The following is a 12,510-nucleotide window of genomic DNA, read 5'->3' as shown; positions in this document are numbered from 1 at the left end:
CATCACGGCGACTCTCGAGCGTCACGGAAAACGCTAATCCACTTATCAGCCTCCAACCCACGCCTAGAGACGAGGCCGCGGGCCACGGCACTCTCTCCCGAATAATCTGTGCCACCCCGTATCGAAGATGCGTTAAAATCCAAGTTAGCATCGGTCTGCGATAATCGTACGTGTCGCAGACTGGCGATGCGGCCGTAAGCCACGTATCGGAGTCTGGAACAAGCACGTGTATTTCAGCAAACGCATAATGGACGCGCGTCGGCCTGACTGCACTGCACTGTGCAGGCTGCACCGCACCTCTGGGCGCATGGTCCCAGAAAAACTCTTCCGCAATGACGGCTGTTGACCAAGTAACGATGGAGTCATTTGAAATAAAGGATTTGTCGAACCAAAATTCTACCATGAATTCTGAAGGGTGGCAGAATCACAGTGCTCAAAGAAAGGGGAAAAAGAAGAACTCGAAAAGACAGGCGCAGGCAGAAGGGAGTTGGGCTTCATCAGCCACCTGCTTTTGCCGCTGCCGTAAAGACTGCCGCTATTTGTCGAACCAAAATTCTACCATGAATTCTGAAGGGTGGCAGAATCACAGTGCTCAAAGAAAGGGGAAAAAGAAGAAGATCCCTTATCCCGGCCCGTCGTCCGCCTTCGTCACCACACAGCCCACCGCAAACGAGTCTATATTGCGTCGTTTACACGGAGGGAGCGCGGTCCGCCGGCGGACCGGACCGGACCGGGCCGCCACACTCGCCACACAGCCGCCACCTGACCCGCCCAGCAATGCCCGAACAAACAACAACGCGGATAAATAGCTGAACACGGCCGGCGCAGGGAGTCAGCTGACGCTCCCGCCTGCGATGCAAGCAGTGGACGCCCGCAAAACGAGGCCGGCCCCGGACAACCGGCGTTCAGCAGGGTGGCATCTGTTGGCGCCCGACAGTAGCCACACAGCGGCCAGCTCACGTTCGCGCCGGATAGCCCGTGCTCGCGCCCAAAAGCCCCCGTGTCCACGGTGGACAGTGCCTCTGTTCGCCGATCAGGACCGCTTGACGTCGCGGGCGCAAGGACGCGGTTGCCAACGCAAGGCGGCAACGTTGCGTCACCTCGGACCAATCACAGAGCCGGCCGACGTCCATTGACCAATCAGAACCATACGAAACCGATTGGGCCAATCACAAAGTCGGCTGACGTCACCCTGGACCAATCAAAACCGTCCGACCCGCCTCGGGCCAATCACAGCGTCGCACGCGTCGCTCAGACCGTCTGCTGCGGTTGGGAGGTGCCGCTAGCGGCCGGCTGCCGGAACATCATGCTCGAAATCTGAAACGGAGGGGCCGCGTCATCAGGTCAGATCAGGTCAGGTCAGGCCAGTGACGGGGCTGTCACAGCATGACGCCCTGAAGCGGCCGGGCCGAGCAGCGCCACAGGAGCTAACTGGCAGCTCGCGCCCTCCGCACAGCATGCCAAACGGCTGAACGAACACTGAAGCCGGATGAGCGCCGCACTGGGGTGCGTTCAATACAGCCGGAGTTCCGAGATATCGGCCGTGTTGACCGCAGACAAACACCATCTATCAAATCCGGCAGCCGAGTCAGACCATCAAAGTCGAGGCCAACTGCAGGCCGGAATAGGGTACACAGCCGGCTCGCGACCCAGACCAAAGCCAAGCTTCGCTCGGCGCTGTTGCTTTGGTGCAGATGCTTCAAGCGCTAGGAAGTGAGGGAGATATCTGCACAGTAAAAGCTTAAGTGCACCGGCTAATCGGAGACTTTCCGTGAAATCGCCGCATTTCCGGTAGCCTCGCTGCGCCACTCCTTACTGCCTAAGCGTTAATGGTATAACAACTAACCACCAGACTTTGATACAGCCGGCATGACAACGACAGCAAGAGCGCACAAGTAGCACGATGAAAGCCCATCGACCACAAATTATCCCCACATGTGATATAAAAAGCGGGACCACAATTGCGCGCCAATAGGCACCGCGGCGAATGGCGGGAAAATAGCCCGCTCGGGAATGGCGGGTACGCCGCAATGCCGAGCGCTGATTAGTTTGAGCCGGTGCTTAAAGCGAGAAATAAAATCGTGGTCAAAATGGAATGGACGGGGAGGTGGGCGGGGAGAGGGCATTTATTGACTAGAGGATATCCCACAGCTTCACGTCAATATCGGTTGCGAAAAAGGCCCGTTTCCGACAATCTGATGTCATCTAAAACCGTCATAGTCGCAAAATGATACGCATAATTTGCCGCCCCAAGGGCAAAAACCAGCCGCTTACGTTCATTCTCAGTCACCTCACTCGCAGCGCACAGTTGCCCGTGGTCAACCGCCTCGCGCCGCCCCGACCAGACAGCACTCACTGGCCGTGGCCAGCCCCTCGCGCCGCCCCGACCAGACAGCACTCACTGCCCGTGGCTAGCCCCTCGCGCCGCCCCGACCAGACAGCACTCACTGGCCGTGGCCAGCCCCTCGCGCCGCCCCGACCAGACAGCACTCACTGGCCGTGGCCAGCCGCCTCGCGCCGCCCCGACCAGACAGCACTCACTGCCCATGGCCAGCCGCCCCGCGCCGCCCCGACCAGACAGCACTCACTGTCCGTGGCCAGCCGCCCCGCGCCGCCCCGACCAGACAGCACTCACTGTCCGTGGCCAGCCGCCTCGCGCCGCCCCGACCAGACAGCACTCACTGGCCGTGGCCAGCCGCCTCGCGCCGTCCCGACCAGACAGCACTCACTGGCCGTGGCCAGCCGCCTCGCGCCGCCCCGACCAGACAGCACTCACTGGCCGTGGCCAGCCGCCTCGCGCCGCCCCGACCAGACAGCACTCACGTTTTTCATGACCTGGTCCCGCATGAAGCTGGTAGTGGCGGCGCCCAGCGACGTCTGGATGCCCTGGCTGGAGCCGTAGCGACACCGCAGGTAGCCGTACACGTTGGCACCGTTCAGGACTATCCCGATTGCCGGCAGCACCTGGCGGCACGGGCGCGTCATCTGGCATCGTCTGGCAACACGGCGCCCGCCGCCTGGTGGCAACTAGCACAACGTGATCGACGTGCCTTCGCTGTGCCACGCCTGATAGTGACGCTCGATTCGTGACGCTTTGTACCAAAAACGCCATCCAGTGGATCTCTGATCTGACAAGCAAGCTACAGCGTTCTCGCGCCGGCTTTCAATTCACAACCCAAAACTGAGATCAGAAAGGCGTTCAAAACCGCATTTGGAGGTCACGTGCTCAACACAAAAACATGTACTACGATATTTTATGACACAATGAAATACAATTTCACCGACTAACCCTACTTCCAGCCTACATCCCTACCTACCAGCCCCACCACCCGCTACCCCCAGCGCGGCCGGGCGGCAGCGCGTGCTCGCGCCCCCGCCCAGCCCGCGCTCCCAGCGCCGGCCGCCGATGCAGCGCCAGCTCTCACCATCCAGGCGTAGGTGAAGCTGAAGAACGCGAAGATCAGGAGGATGACCCAGAGCACAGGCGAGGCGTAGAGCGCCGCCCAGAAGATGCGGGCCTCGGCCGCGTGCACCCGGCTCTGTTGGAGGCCCTGCCGTTAACGCCGCGGTCAGTGGCAAGCCGCCGCACCGCAACACGACAGGGGGGGGGGGGGGGGCACAGGGAGGGGGCACGGGGAGGGGGAGGGCAGGAGTGGGGAACGGGAGAGCACGGGGACACAGGCGGACACGCGTCAGAAGAGCACATAGCACATGGCCGCATGGGGGACGAGGAGACTCATGACAGGACCACAGGGGAACGGAGCGACAGGAGCAGCAGCACCAGCACGCCAGCACATCACAACAACTAAACAACAGGAAAACACAGGAGCACAGGCCAGCACAAGGCGACACCGGTCCATGACACAAAGGCACTCGGGGACCGCAGCGACGTGCAAACGCAAGGCACCGTGGCAACACGCCGGCAGAGCAGACCAGACCCAACGACCGCACTGGGTCAAGGCAGCACCACGACAGAACCGAGAAAACCTGCCACCGCGGCATCGTGAGGGCCTGTACCAACACAATACGGCCGGCGACCGGGTCAGCCGGTCGCCGGCCGTATTGGCGTGCCGCCCCGGCGCGCCGCCCCGTCGCACATACGCGGCGGCACGCGGCGCGAAACGGAGCGGCGCGCGCCAACAGGGCCGACCAACGGGCGACAGGACGCGGCGAGGCCCGTCACGGCACCGGCTCGCAGTAACGCCGGCCGGAGGTTAGCGGACGGGTGTGGGAGCGTCGCGTGGCGGCACGTGCGCCGTCTGTGCCGTCTCCAGACCGGCGGGAGACAATTCAGCGTGCGGCTGCCGCGGCGACTCGACGGCAAGGCAACACTGGACCAGGCCCCGAGCCGGACTCCGGCCGTCCCACTCTGCCCCCCCCCCCTCCCCCGCCCCCCGGCTGCCGGCCGGCCCGGACGCCGGGAGCGAGGGTCGTGACGCACCTTCCGCGACTCGTAGACCCAGTGACTGGTGCCGTCGTCGTCGACGTAGTTCCACCAGCGCAGACCGACCATCAGCCGACCTGGCGGGTCAGCGGGCCGTCAGGCGGCGGCGAATTCGGCATGGCGACGTCACGCACAGTGTGTCGGCTCACAGCGGAGGGCGGTCACAGCGGAGGGTGGTCACAGCGGAGGGTGGTCACAGCGGAGGGTGGTCACAGCGGAAGGTGGTCACAGCGGAGGGTGGTCACAGCGGAGGGTGCTCACAGCGGAGCACAGCGGAGGAGGGTCACAGAGGAGGAGGGTCACAGCGGAGGAGGGTCACAGCGGAGGGCGGTCACAGCGGAAGGTGGTCACAGCGGAGGGTGGTCACAGCGGAGGAGGGTCACAGAGGAGGAGGGTCACAGCGGAGGGTGGTCACAGCGGAGGGTGGTCACAGCGGAAGGTGGTCACAGCGGAGGGTGGTCACAGCGGAGGGTGCTCACAGCGGAGCACAGCGGAGGAGGGTCACAGCGGAGGAGGGTCACAGCGGAGGGCGGTCACAGCGGAGGGCGGTCACAGCGGAGGGTGGTGACAGCGGAGGGTGGTCACAGCGGAGGGTGGTGACAGCGGAGGGTGGTCACAGCGGAGGGTGGTGACAGCGGAGGGTGGTCACAGCGGAGGGTGGTGACAGCGGAGGGCGGTCACAGCGGAGGGCGGTGACAGCGGAGGGTGGTGACAGCGGAGGGCGGTGACAGCGGAGGGTGGTGACAGCGGAGGGTGGTGACAGCGGAGGGTGGTGACAGCGGAGGGCGGTGACAGCGGAGGGTGGTGACAGCGGAGGGCGGTCACAGCGGAGGGTGGTGACAGCGGAGGGTGGTCACAGCGGAGGGTGGTCACAGCGGAGGGTGGTCACAGCGGAGGGTGGTCACAGCGGAGGGTGGTGACAGCGGAGGGTGGTCACAGCGGAGGAGGGTCACAGCGGAGGGTGGTCACAGCGGAGGGTGGTCACAGCGGAGGGTGGTGACAGCGGAGGGTGGTCACAGCGGAGGGTGGTCACAGCGGAGGGCGGTCACAGCGGAGGGCGGTCACAGCGGAGGGTGGTCACAGCGGAGGGTGGTCACAGCGGAGGGTGGTCACAGCGGAGGGTGGTCACAGCGGAAGGTGGTCACAGCGGAGGGCGGTCACAGCGGAGGGTGGTCACAGCGGAAGGTGGTCACAGCGGAGGGTGGTCACAGCGGAGGGTGATCACAGCAGAGCACAGCGGAGGAGGGTCACAGCGGAGGGTGGTCACAGCGGAGGGTGGTGACAGCAGAGGGTGGTCACAGCGGAGGGTGGTCACAGCGGAGGGTGGTGATAGCGGAGGGTGGTCACAGCGGAGGGCGGTCACAGCGGAGGGGCGGTCACAGCGGAGGGCGGTCACAGCGGAGGGTGGTGACAGCGGAGGGTGGTGACAGCGGAGGGCGGTCACAGCGGAGGGTGGTCACAGCGGAGGGTGGTCACAGCGGAGGGTGGTCACAGCGGAGGGCGGTCACAGCGGAGGGTGGTGACAGCGGAGGGTGGTCACAGCGGAGGGTGGTCACAGCGGAGGGTGGTCACAGCGGAGGGCGGTCACAGCGGAGGGTGGTGACAGCGGAGGGTGGTGACAGCGGAGGCGCCCTCGCGCTTACGCGGGCCGCGATACGCGTCATACATTCAGGCACGTGCCTGGAGCCCACAAAAAGATGCCATGTTCCTGTTAAAACACAATGGTATGGAATGCTGGATCCTGTTGGGATCCAGGCACATGCCATACAGCGCTCACATCATGCGCATTTGGTAGAGCGACGGGATACAATGAAACGCAGGAGGAAAGTGAATACTGAGCTGGTCATACATGCCAGAAATGATGCCTAACAACCATACATCAGGGGTATGGCTTCAAGAGACTGGTTTTGAAACTGACTTGAAGTTATTTCAACATAATTTGAATACAAAACAAGTCCAGAAAGGGGAGCGCACGACACGACCGCTGGCTCCTGCTTGTACCTGTGATGTTTTTAACTGTCCAGAAGTCTGCTGACAGCAGCAAGATGATGATGATGAAGCAGCTGATGAAGCCTTGGCCCAACCAGTTAGCCAGGATGTACACGATGATAGCTCCGAACCGGAACAGCAGGTGAAACAGCGTGACGAAGGGGTGCCTGCCACACCAATCACAGCATGGTTAGATGGTGCGTGATAAGGCACACACAGCACAAAAAGATGGGGCATGATATAGCATGCACACAGCACACTTAGATGGGGCATGATGTGGCACACATGGGTGCATGCTGGCCCTGGCAGAGGTCAGGTGCATGGCACATGGTGGCCATGCCAGGTTGACTGCAAGTAACATGAATGAAATGATACTGATACTGATGATACTGATACTGATAATGAAATGATACTGGGAAGTGCCTGACCTTGCCTCTTGCCTCTTGCCATATGGCCTCTTGCCTGGTCTGTGACCTGAGCAAGAGGCCATATGAATTGATCATGGCAAGAGTGAATGTACAGTCTGCTGGGAAATGGGGAGTCAAAACATAGCTGATAAATGGACCATGACCAGACCCAATCACATGGAGGTGGTGAATGCCACAACGTTCCATTTTGAGTTGGGTGTCAATTCTAGCAAACAAAATTGATAGTGCTCTCTTTGGATGCTGTTTGGCAACTCCTGCCAATGGACATTGAATGGAGAGATACATTCTGAATGGGCTCAACTCCTGTCCTTTTACCTTTGCTAACAATAACAGCTGAATGGTTGACATTCATGATATTAGCTTACTTTAATTTCCCATGGTCTTCATTCTCTTCTCCAAATGCAGGGGTGTCATCATCATCCAGAAGGGGTGCCTGCAACATAAACATGTGTGCCCAACACTCATCTCAGTACATATCCTGAGTCATCCTTAAATAATTCACCTAGTTTTGAATCATCTGGCCTATAACTAGTTGTATTCCTTTTTGACATCAGTGCTAAATATGCCACCAACTCTGTTCAAAAATGTTCATCTACATATTGCCATGGCTAACAAAAGTATGTTACAGACAATAATGCCATCAAAATATTGCATATTTTACACACCACTGCACCTTAGTGCTGCAGTATCTTTACAAAAATAATAATTTTACTGCACTAATAATTTTCTGCAGATGTATTCACATGTCAGGCCTTGAAATCCATATGCTGCTGCACACAAAGGCACATAAAAAGCATGCTACCCTTGTGGCCCAAACTTGGAAAATCTTCACAGATTGTTCCACCAAAATGGCTGCAAATTTTGTGGAACACATAACTGATCTCCCACTGAGTTTTTCATTGATCGGGACTGCAAACTGCATCCATTACGACTTGACCTTTCCTTGATTAAACACAGTGTCCCTGTTATTTTATGCTTGAATTCAGGGGAATATGCATAATGCATGCACCTGACCTGCAAATTCAGGGCAAAAATGTGAAATGGGATAGCATCAAATGCACTTAGCATATGCCTCACATATGAAGTTAACCATCACCAACATGCAAAGACACATACATTTAGCCAATCTCTGAATTCACAAGGCATTCATACAACAATGTGCACGTCACATACCACCATAGTTTACTCACATTTGATGCCATGGCTAACAGCTATGAAGTGCAGGGCTGTGTTTCACAGATCCCGAACAGCTGGTAAAATCGAACAATTCGTCTCTCGCTGGTATAAGTCGCGATACTTCGTCGACACAAAATAAGAGATCGGCACCTGTTCTTATGCCCCAAAACTATTCGCGTCCACCTTTCGCCATCAACAGAAGCCAACTATACAAAAAATGGATCAACGTCTAGGGAGCTTAGTCGTCTTGTGGTTTTATATGTCCTGACACTACCTTATCCCCCATTAGTTCGTTAAACATCCCATCCAGGGGCACTCCCTATGCACTTTATCCCAAACAGGATTCCACGCCGTCAATCGTAGTCATTGAGGATTGTGTTGGTAAATTCTGTTGACGTCTACATGAGTGCAGCATTTCATTGGTGTGTCCCATGGTGATTTCACAAACAACTGGTGTCAATAAAATGCCTGATAACATCCATTTGAAGAACATTTTTGATATAAAGAAATATTTTCATAGCAATTCTTATGCATGTTGTTCTATGAAAACTGATGACATTCCAAAATGCTATATATCATTTTAGTGTTACGTCATTTCCAAACATTTCACTTTTCAGAGACAATTGTCTGCTCTGCGTAGGATACGGATACATTGTCATGTTATGTTTCGCAGGACGTTCGGGGCTGCCAGGAGGTGTCCACAGAGTTGTCCGAGTGGTATGGGCAGCGGGAGTAGCAGAGTAGGAAGTTCCAAAATGGCTAGTTAAGGCACCCGTCCAATAATAAGGATATCGCACGTAATCCGAATGATGTTTGATTGTTGATAACATTCACGTTGGGATGAAGCAAGCTCAGAACACATTTTGAACGTATACGGTTGTGAGGGATTGGTCGGATAGTTTCCTACAAACCGCTGGCAATGTGTCTTCAGAATTCATCGTGAATTCCTTCAAATAATTTGTGCTAGGCCCACTGGGTCTCTGTGCATTATATTTCTTCCCACATCAGGGAGAGGAGTTGGCTGAAATACATAGAGGCCAGCAAATGTTGTGTATCCATGGTGTCAGGAACAACTGATAGGTCCACAAAACAACTGAATCCTTTTATTTTGTGGGTTTCAATGTCTTTTTGAGATTTTTATGGTCATATGAGAGTTTTGGATATGCATCTGGCAATGCTTCATGTTTTGAAACAGTTTCATCCGCTTATGTCATGGTTCTGGCTTTCATGACAAATGTGTGATGGCAAATCATGCTGGCATAGTATTTTAGCTTATGAGAACTTTTCAGCTTCATCAATTTTTGTGTCACATCATTGGAAAACCAGCTTGACACATTATCTTTTCAATGTTTTGTTTTAATGTGTTTCACTCCTTCCACAGAAAATTCCAGTTCACATTCACACACCCACCAATGGAAGACCTGGAAGCAGAAAACGGCAACATTGCCCAGCGTCTCACCGAGTTCCTGACGCTGGCCTCGCGGGACCAGCTACTGGTGGCGCTGGTGACCTCAGGCGGCACCACAGCGCCCATTGAGCAGCGCACAGTCCGCTTCTTGGACAACTTCAGCACGGGCCAGCGCGGCGCCGCGTGCGTCGAGCAGCTGCTGGCGCGCGGCTACGCCGTGCTGCTGCTGCGCCGGCGCGGCTCGCTGGCGCCGCACGCGCGCCACGTGCGGCCGGCCGAGCTGCTGGCCGGCCTGGAGGAGGGCTCTGACGGTCGCTGGACGCTGGGCGAGGCGGCGGCGCGGCGGCTGGCGGCGCCGGCCGAGGCGGCGCGACGCGACGGCGCCCGTCTAATGACGCTGCTCTTCACCAGTGTGGACGAGTACCTGGCGCTGCTGGAGGCCGCGGCCGGCGCGCTGGCGCCGCTCGGACGGCGTCTACTCCTGCTGCTCGCTGCTGCCGTCTCCGACTTTCAGGTACAGTGCCACTTCGCGTTCCGTTTATGCTGACGTGGAGAGTGTTGACGGAAATGTGGTATTGAAGTGTTGAATCCGGCACAGCTGACAAGAACTGAATATGTTGCAGTGCATCGTGTATTTTATCATGTGCACTGTGTTCATATGAAGCCTGGTATGTGCATGACACATCTCGTAATACCATTTCGGCCCGAAATGCTATCGCGAAATAGCCTAACCCCTCGAAATTTTCGGGGTTTAGGATTTCTCGAAATTAATGTCGGGTTTGCGCCAGAAAAGACCAGTTCAAGCTCCACAACATTGCTCAACCGCCCGCGAATGTTACCACATGTGGCATTTAAATTCACAACTCCCAACTCCGCGCAGCGCTCACGCCGCACCGGTGCGCTCCAGGTGCCGGCGGAGGAACGTGTCGAGCACAAGGTCTCCGGCGGGGACCAGCCGCTGACGCTGCACCTGCAGCCCGTGCCGAAGGCGCTCGCCCGGCTCACTGCCGACTGGTGTCCGGCCGCCTTCGTCGCCACCTTCAAGCTGGAGACGGACGAGCGCGTGCTGGTGGCGCGCGCGCGCGCCGCCCTCGCCCGCTACGGCCACCAGCTGGTGGTGGCCAACCTGCTGCAGACGCGACGCCAGCGCGTTACCATGGTGACGCCGGCGGCCGCGGACGCGGTGGAGCGCCGCGGCGACGCGGAGCTGGAGGAGGCGATCGTGGCGGACTTGGTGCGGCGGCATCAGGAGTTCGTGGACGGGGCTCAGACTGGGGTGAAGGCTGAGGAGCGGCAGCCCTGTTAGCGTGTCGCGGCCCCTGGAACTAGTCTTTTGATGAGCTCATACAGTGTCTGTGTCAAGTAAAGGATGACGGTTTCATCGTATCAAGAGAATGTAAGACACACCACCATGATTTGACGAGAGCGGATGGAGAACCTCGCATACATTGCGTTTAATCACAGAAATCGTTTGTTGTTTCATATATAAGATTAAGCCATATGTCTAAAGGGTGATAGCCTTGTGCGTAGGATGTATACTGGCCTCACTTGCCGACATATGCTTGACTGGCCTCCGTTGGAAGAATACCGAGATGACTCTGGCCGCCGCTGTGTGCGTCGGTTGGCCGGCGTCCGTGATCATGTACTGCCGCCATTGTTCTGCGGGCGGATGTTTGTGCTGATTCAGCGGCCGAAGTCCGCGACGTTTTTGAAGCGGTTTCTTCCGAATGATTTGCGTGGTTGGCGTCAGGTTTAGAGTACCTGTTAAGCAAAGCTTGCTGCACGTGCCTCTAATTAACTACTCGGTGGTATGCCGTGCAGATCATTGGATAATACTACCTCCGCCCTTTCACCAGACAGGGTGAGAGGGGTTTCCGACGGCCGTAGCTCGGGTCACGGGTGGAGCTACGGTCGCGTGGATAGGCGATTGATTCCAGAACAGCGTCACCGCTGACCAGTGTCATGTCAAGGCCAGATGTCAATCCATCATGCGGGAAATATCCCACCGATGAACGTGTCTGTCGTGTTTTTATCCACGAACGCGTGTCCACGCGCAGCCAAACAGCCATCGGACCGGAGGCCGTGTATTGCCATGACGCTCGACGCCGCACATCAGACGGGGGCCCGGGAGAGGGCACACGAGCGCCGCACCTGCCCGGGAGGGGGCACACGAGCGCCGCACCTGCCCGGGGGGCACACGAGCGCCGCACCTACCCGAGGGGGCACACGAGCACCACACCTGGCCGCGGGGACACACACGTGCCACGCCTGCCTGAGGAGGGCACACGATCGCCGCACCCGCTCAGGGAGAGCACACCGGGTAGACTCTCCAACGGCGCGGGGGCCGCGGGGGCCCCGGGAGGTGGAGGTTCACGGGTACAGCAATTAGACGGCAGGGTGACTGACGAAGGCCTGGGGCGTATGGGAACATCGTCGCGTCGCGCGTGGGAGCGAGACTGACCCCGGTCGTGGGACGGGTTCGAGTCGTTTCCCACGCCCGAGTCATCGCACGGGGCGAGTCCTCTCGCGCCCCGAGTCACACCGAGAGGTTCTAGTCGTGTCGCGGCCTAAGCCGCACCCACGCGGAACCTTTACGGGGCGGGTGACGGGAGGGGACGCCACGAAATCAGTCAAGCCCTCATACCTCTTCCCCTCCCCTCCGACGTCCTCCGTTTAACTACGACCCGCACAGAAGTTCAAAGGGCGAACTAATCGTAAGGTAGCCACAGCATCGAGGCCGGCGCAAAGAAAGACTGGAATGGGAATAGTACCGGCACGTAAGCGGCGTATCGCACACGGATAGCTTCGGCCGATTGTGGAAGGCGTCAGCTAAAAAAAATATGTGACTAAATATGATTCTCACAACACGGAGAGCGACTCCGCTCGTGACCAAAAAACACCGTGCACAATCTGTCACACGATCACACGAAAATGGGATATGTTAAACTAACGTACACACCGCACATAAATAAGCGACCGAACATCTAGGTGACTCACGCCAGCGAGAGAAAACAATATCAGACGGCGGCGAATGTCAATAAGTACAAATGCTATCACAAATCGCA

At 57.7% G+C, this 12,510-nt stretch overlaps 2 protein-coding genes across 3 annotated transcripts; one reads left to right on the top strand and one right to left on the bottom strand.

The window, feature by feature from the left end:
• Window positions 1–632: 632 nt before the first annotated feature.
• On the bottom strand, window positions 633–8,406 carry LOC119114396 (putative Golgi apparatus membrane protein-like protein CG5021). 2 transcript variants are annotated; one of them, XM_037238588.1, is made up of 7 exons: window positions 8,052–8,406; window positions 7,227–7,294; window positions 6,446–6,600; window positions 4,442–4,521; window positions 3,426–3,551; window positions 2,824–2,964; window positions 633–1,317 (listed from the first exon to the last, which is right to left on the bottom strand). In XM_037238588.1, exons 1-7 carry the CDS (start codon window positions 8,061–8,063, stop codon window positions 1,252–1,254), a joined length of 648 nt encoding a protein of 215 aa, XP_037094483.1. In that variant the 5' UTR covers window positions 8,064–8,406; the 3' UTR covers window positions 633–1,251. The 2 variants fall into 2 exon arrangements, with proteins under 2 accessions (XP_037094483.1, XP_037094484.1); XM_037238589.1 differs by having other exon boundaries at window positions 3,426–3,539.
• A 301-nt stretch (window positions 8,407–8,707) lies between these two features.
• LOC119114389 (phosphopantothenate--cysteine ligase) lies at window positions 8,708–10,583 on the top strand (the record flags this gene model as incomplete). Its single annotated transcript, XM_037238582.1, has 3 exons — window positions 8,708–8,754; window positions 9,419–9,959; window positions 10,353–10,583. Coding segments are annotated over exons 2-3 (741 nt in total), but the record flags the coding sequence as incomplete, so codon positions are not given.
• Window positions 10,584–12,510: the final 1,927 nt, after the last annotated feature.

This window comes from Pollicipes pollicipes, unplaced genomic scaffold (assembly GCF_011947565.3).
Source record: "Pollicipes pollicipes isolate AB1234 unplaced genomic scaffold, Ppol_2.1 Scaffold_7262;HRSCAF=8765_pilon_pilon_pilon, whole genome shotgun sequence".
Lineage (NCBI taxonomy): Eukaryota > Metazoa > Arthropoda > Thecostraca > Pollicipedomorpha > Pollicipedidae > Pollicipes > Pollicipes pollicipes.
The sequence above is the reverse complement of the archived record's forward strand: the minus strand, read 5'-3'. Positions and strand labels throughout refer to the sequence as shown.

Excerpts from the sequence above, each read along its gene's own strand:
- LOC119114396 (XM_037238588.1), bottom strand. Across the intron at positions 6,601-7,226 it reads GAAGACCATGGGAAATTAAA|GCACCCCTTCGTCACGCTGT; the intron begins GTAAGCTAATAT and ends TTGGTGTGGCAG. Across the intron at positions 1,318-2,823 it reads GGGACCAGGTCATGAAAAAC|ATTTCGAGCATGATGTTCCG; the intron begins GTGAGTGCTGTC and ends CCTCCGTTTCAG.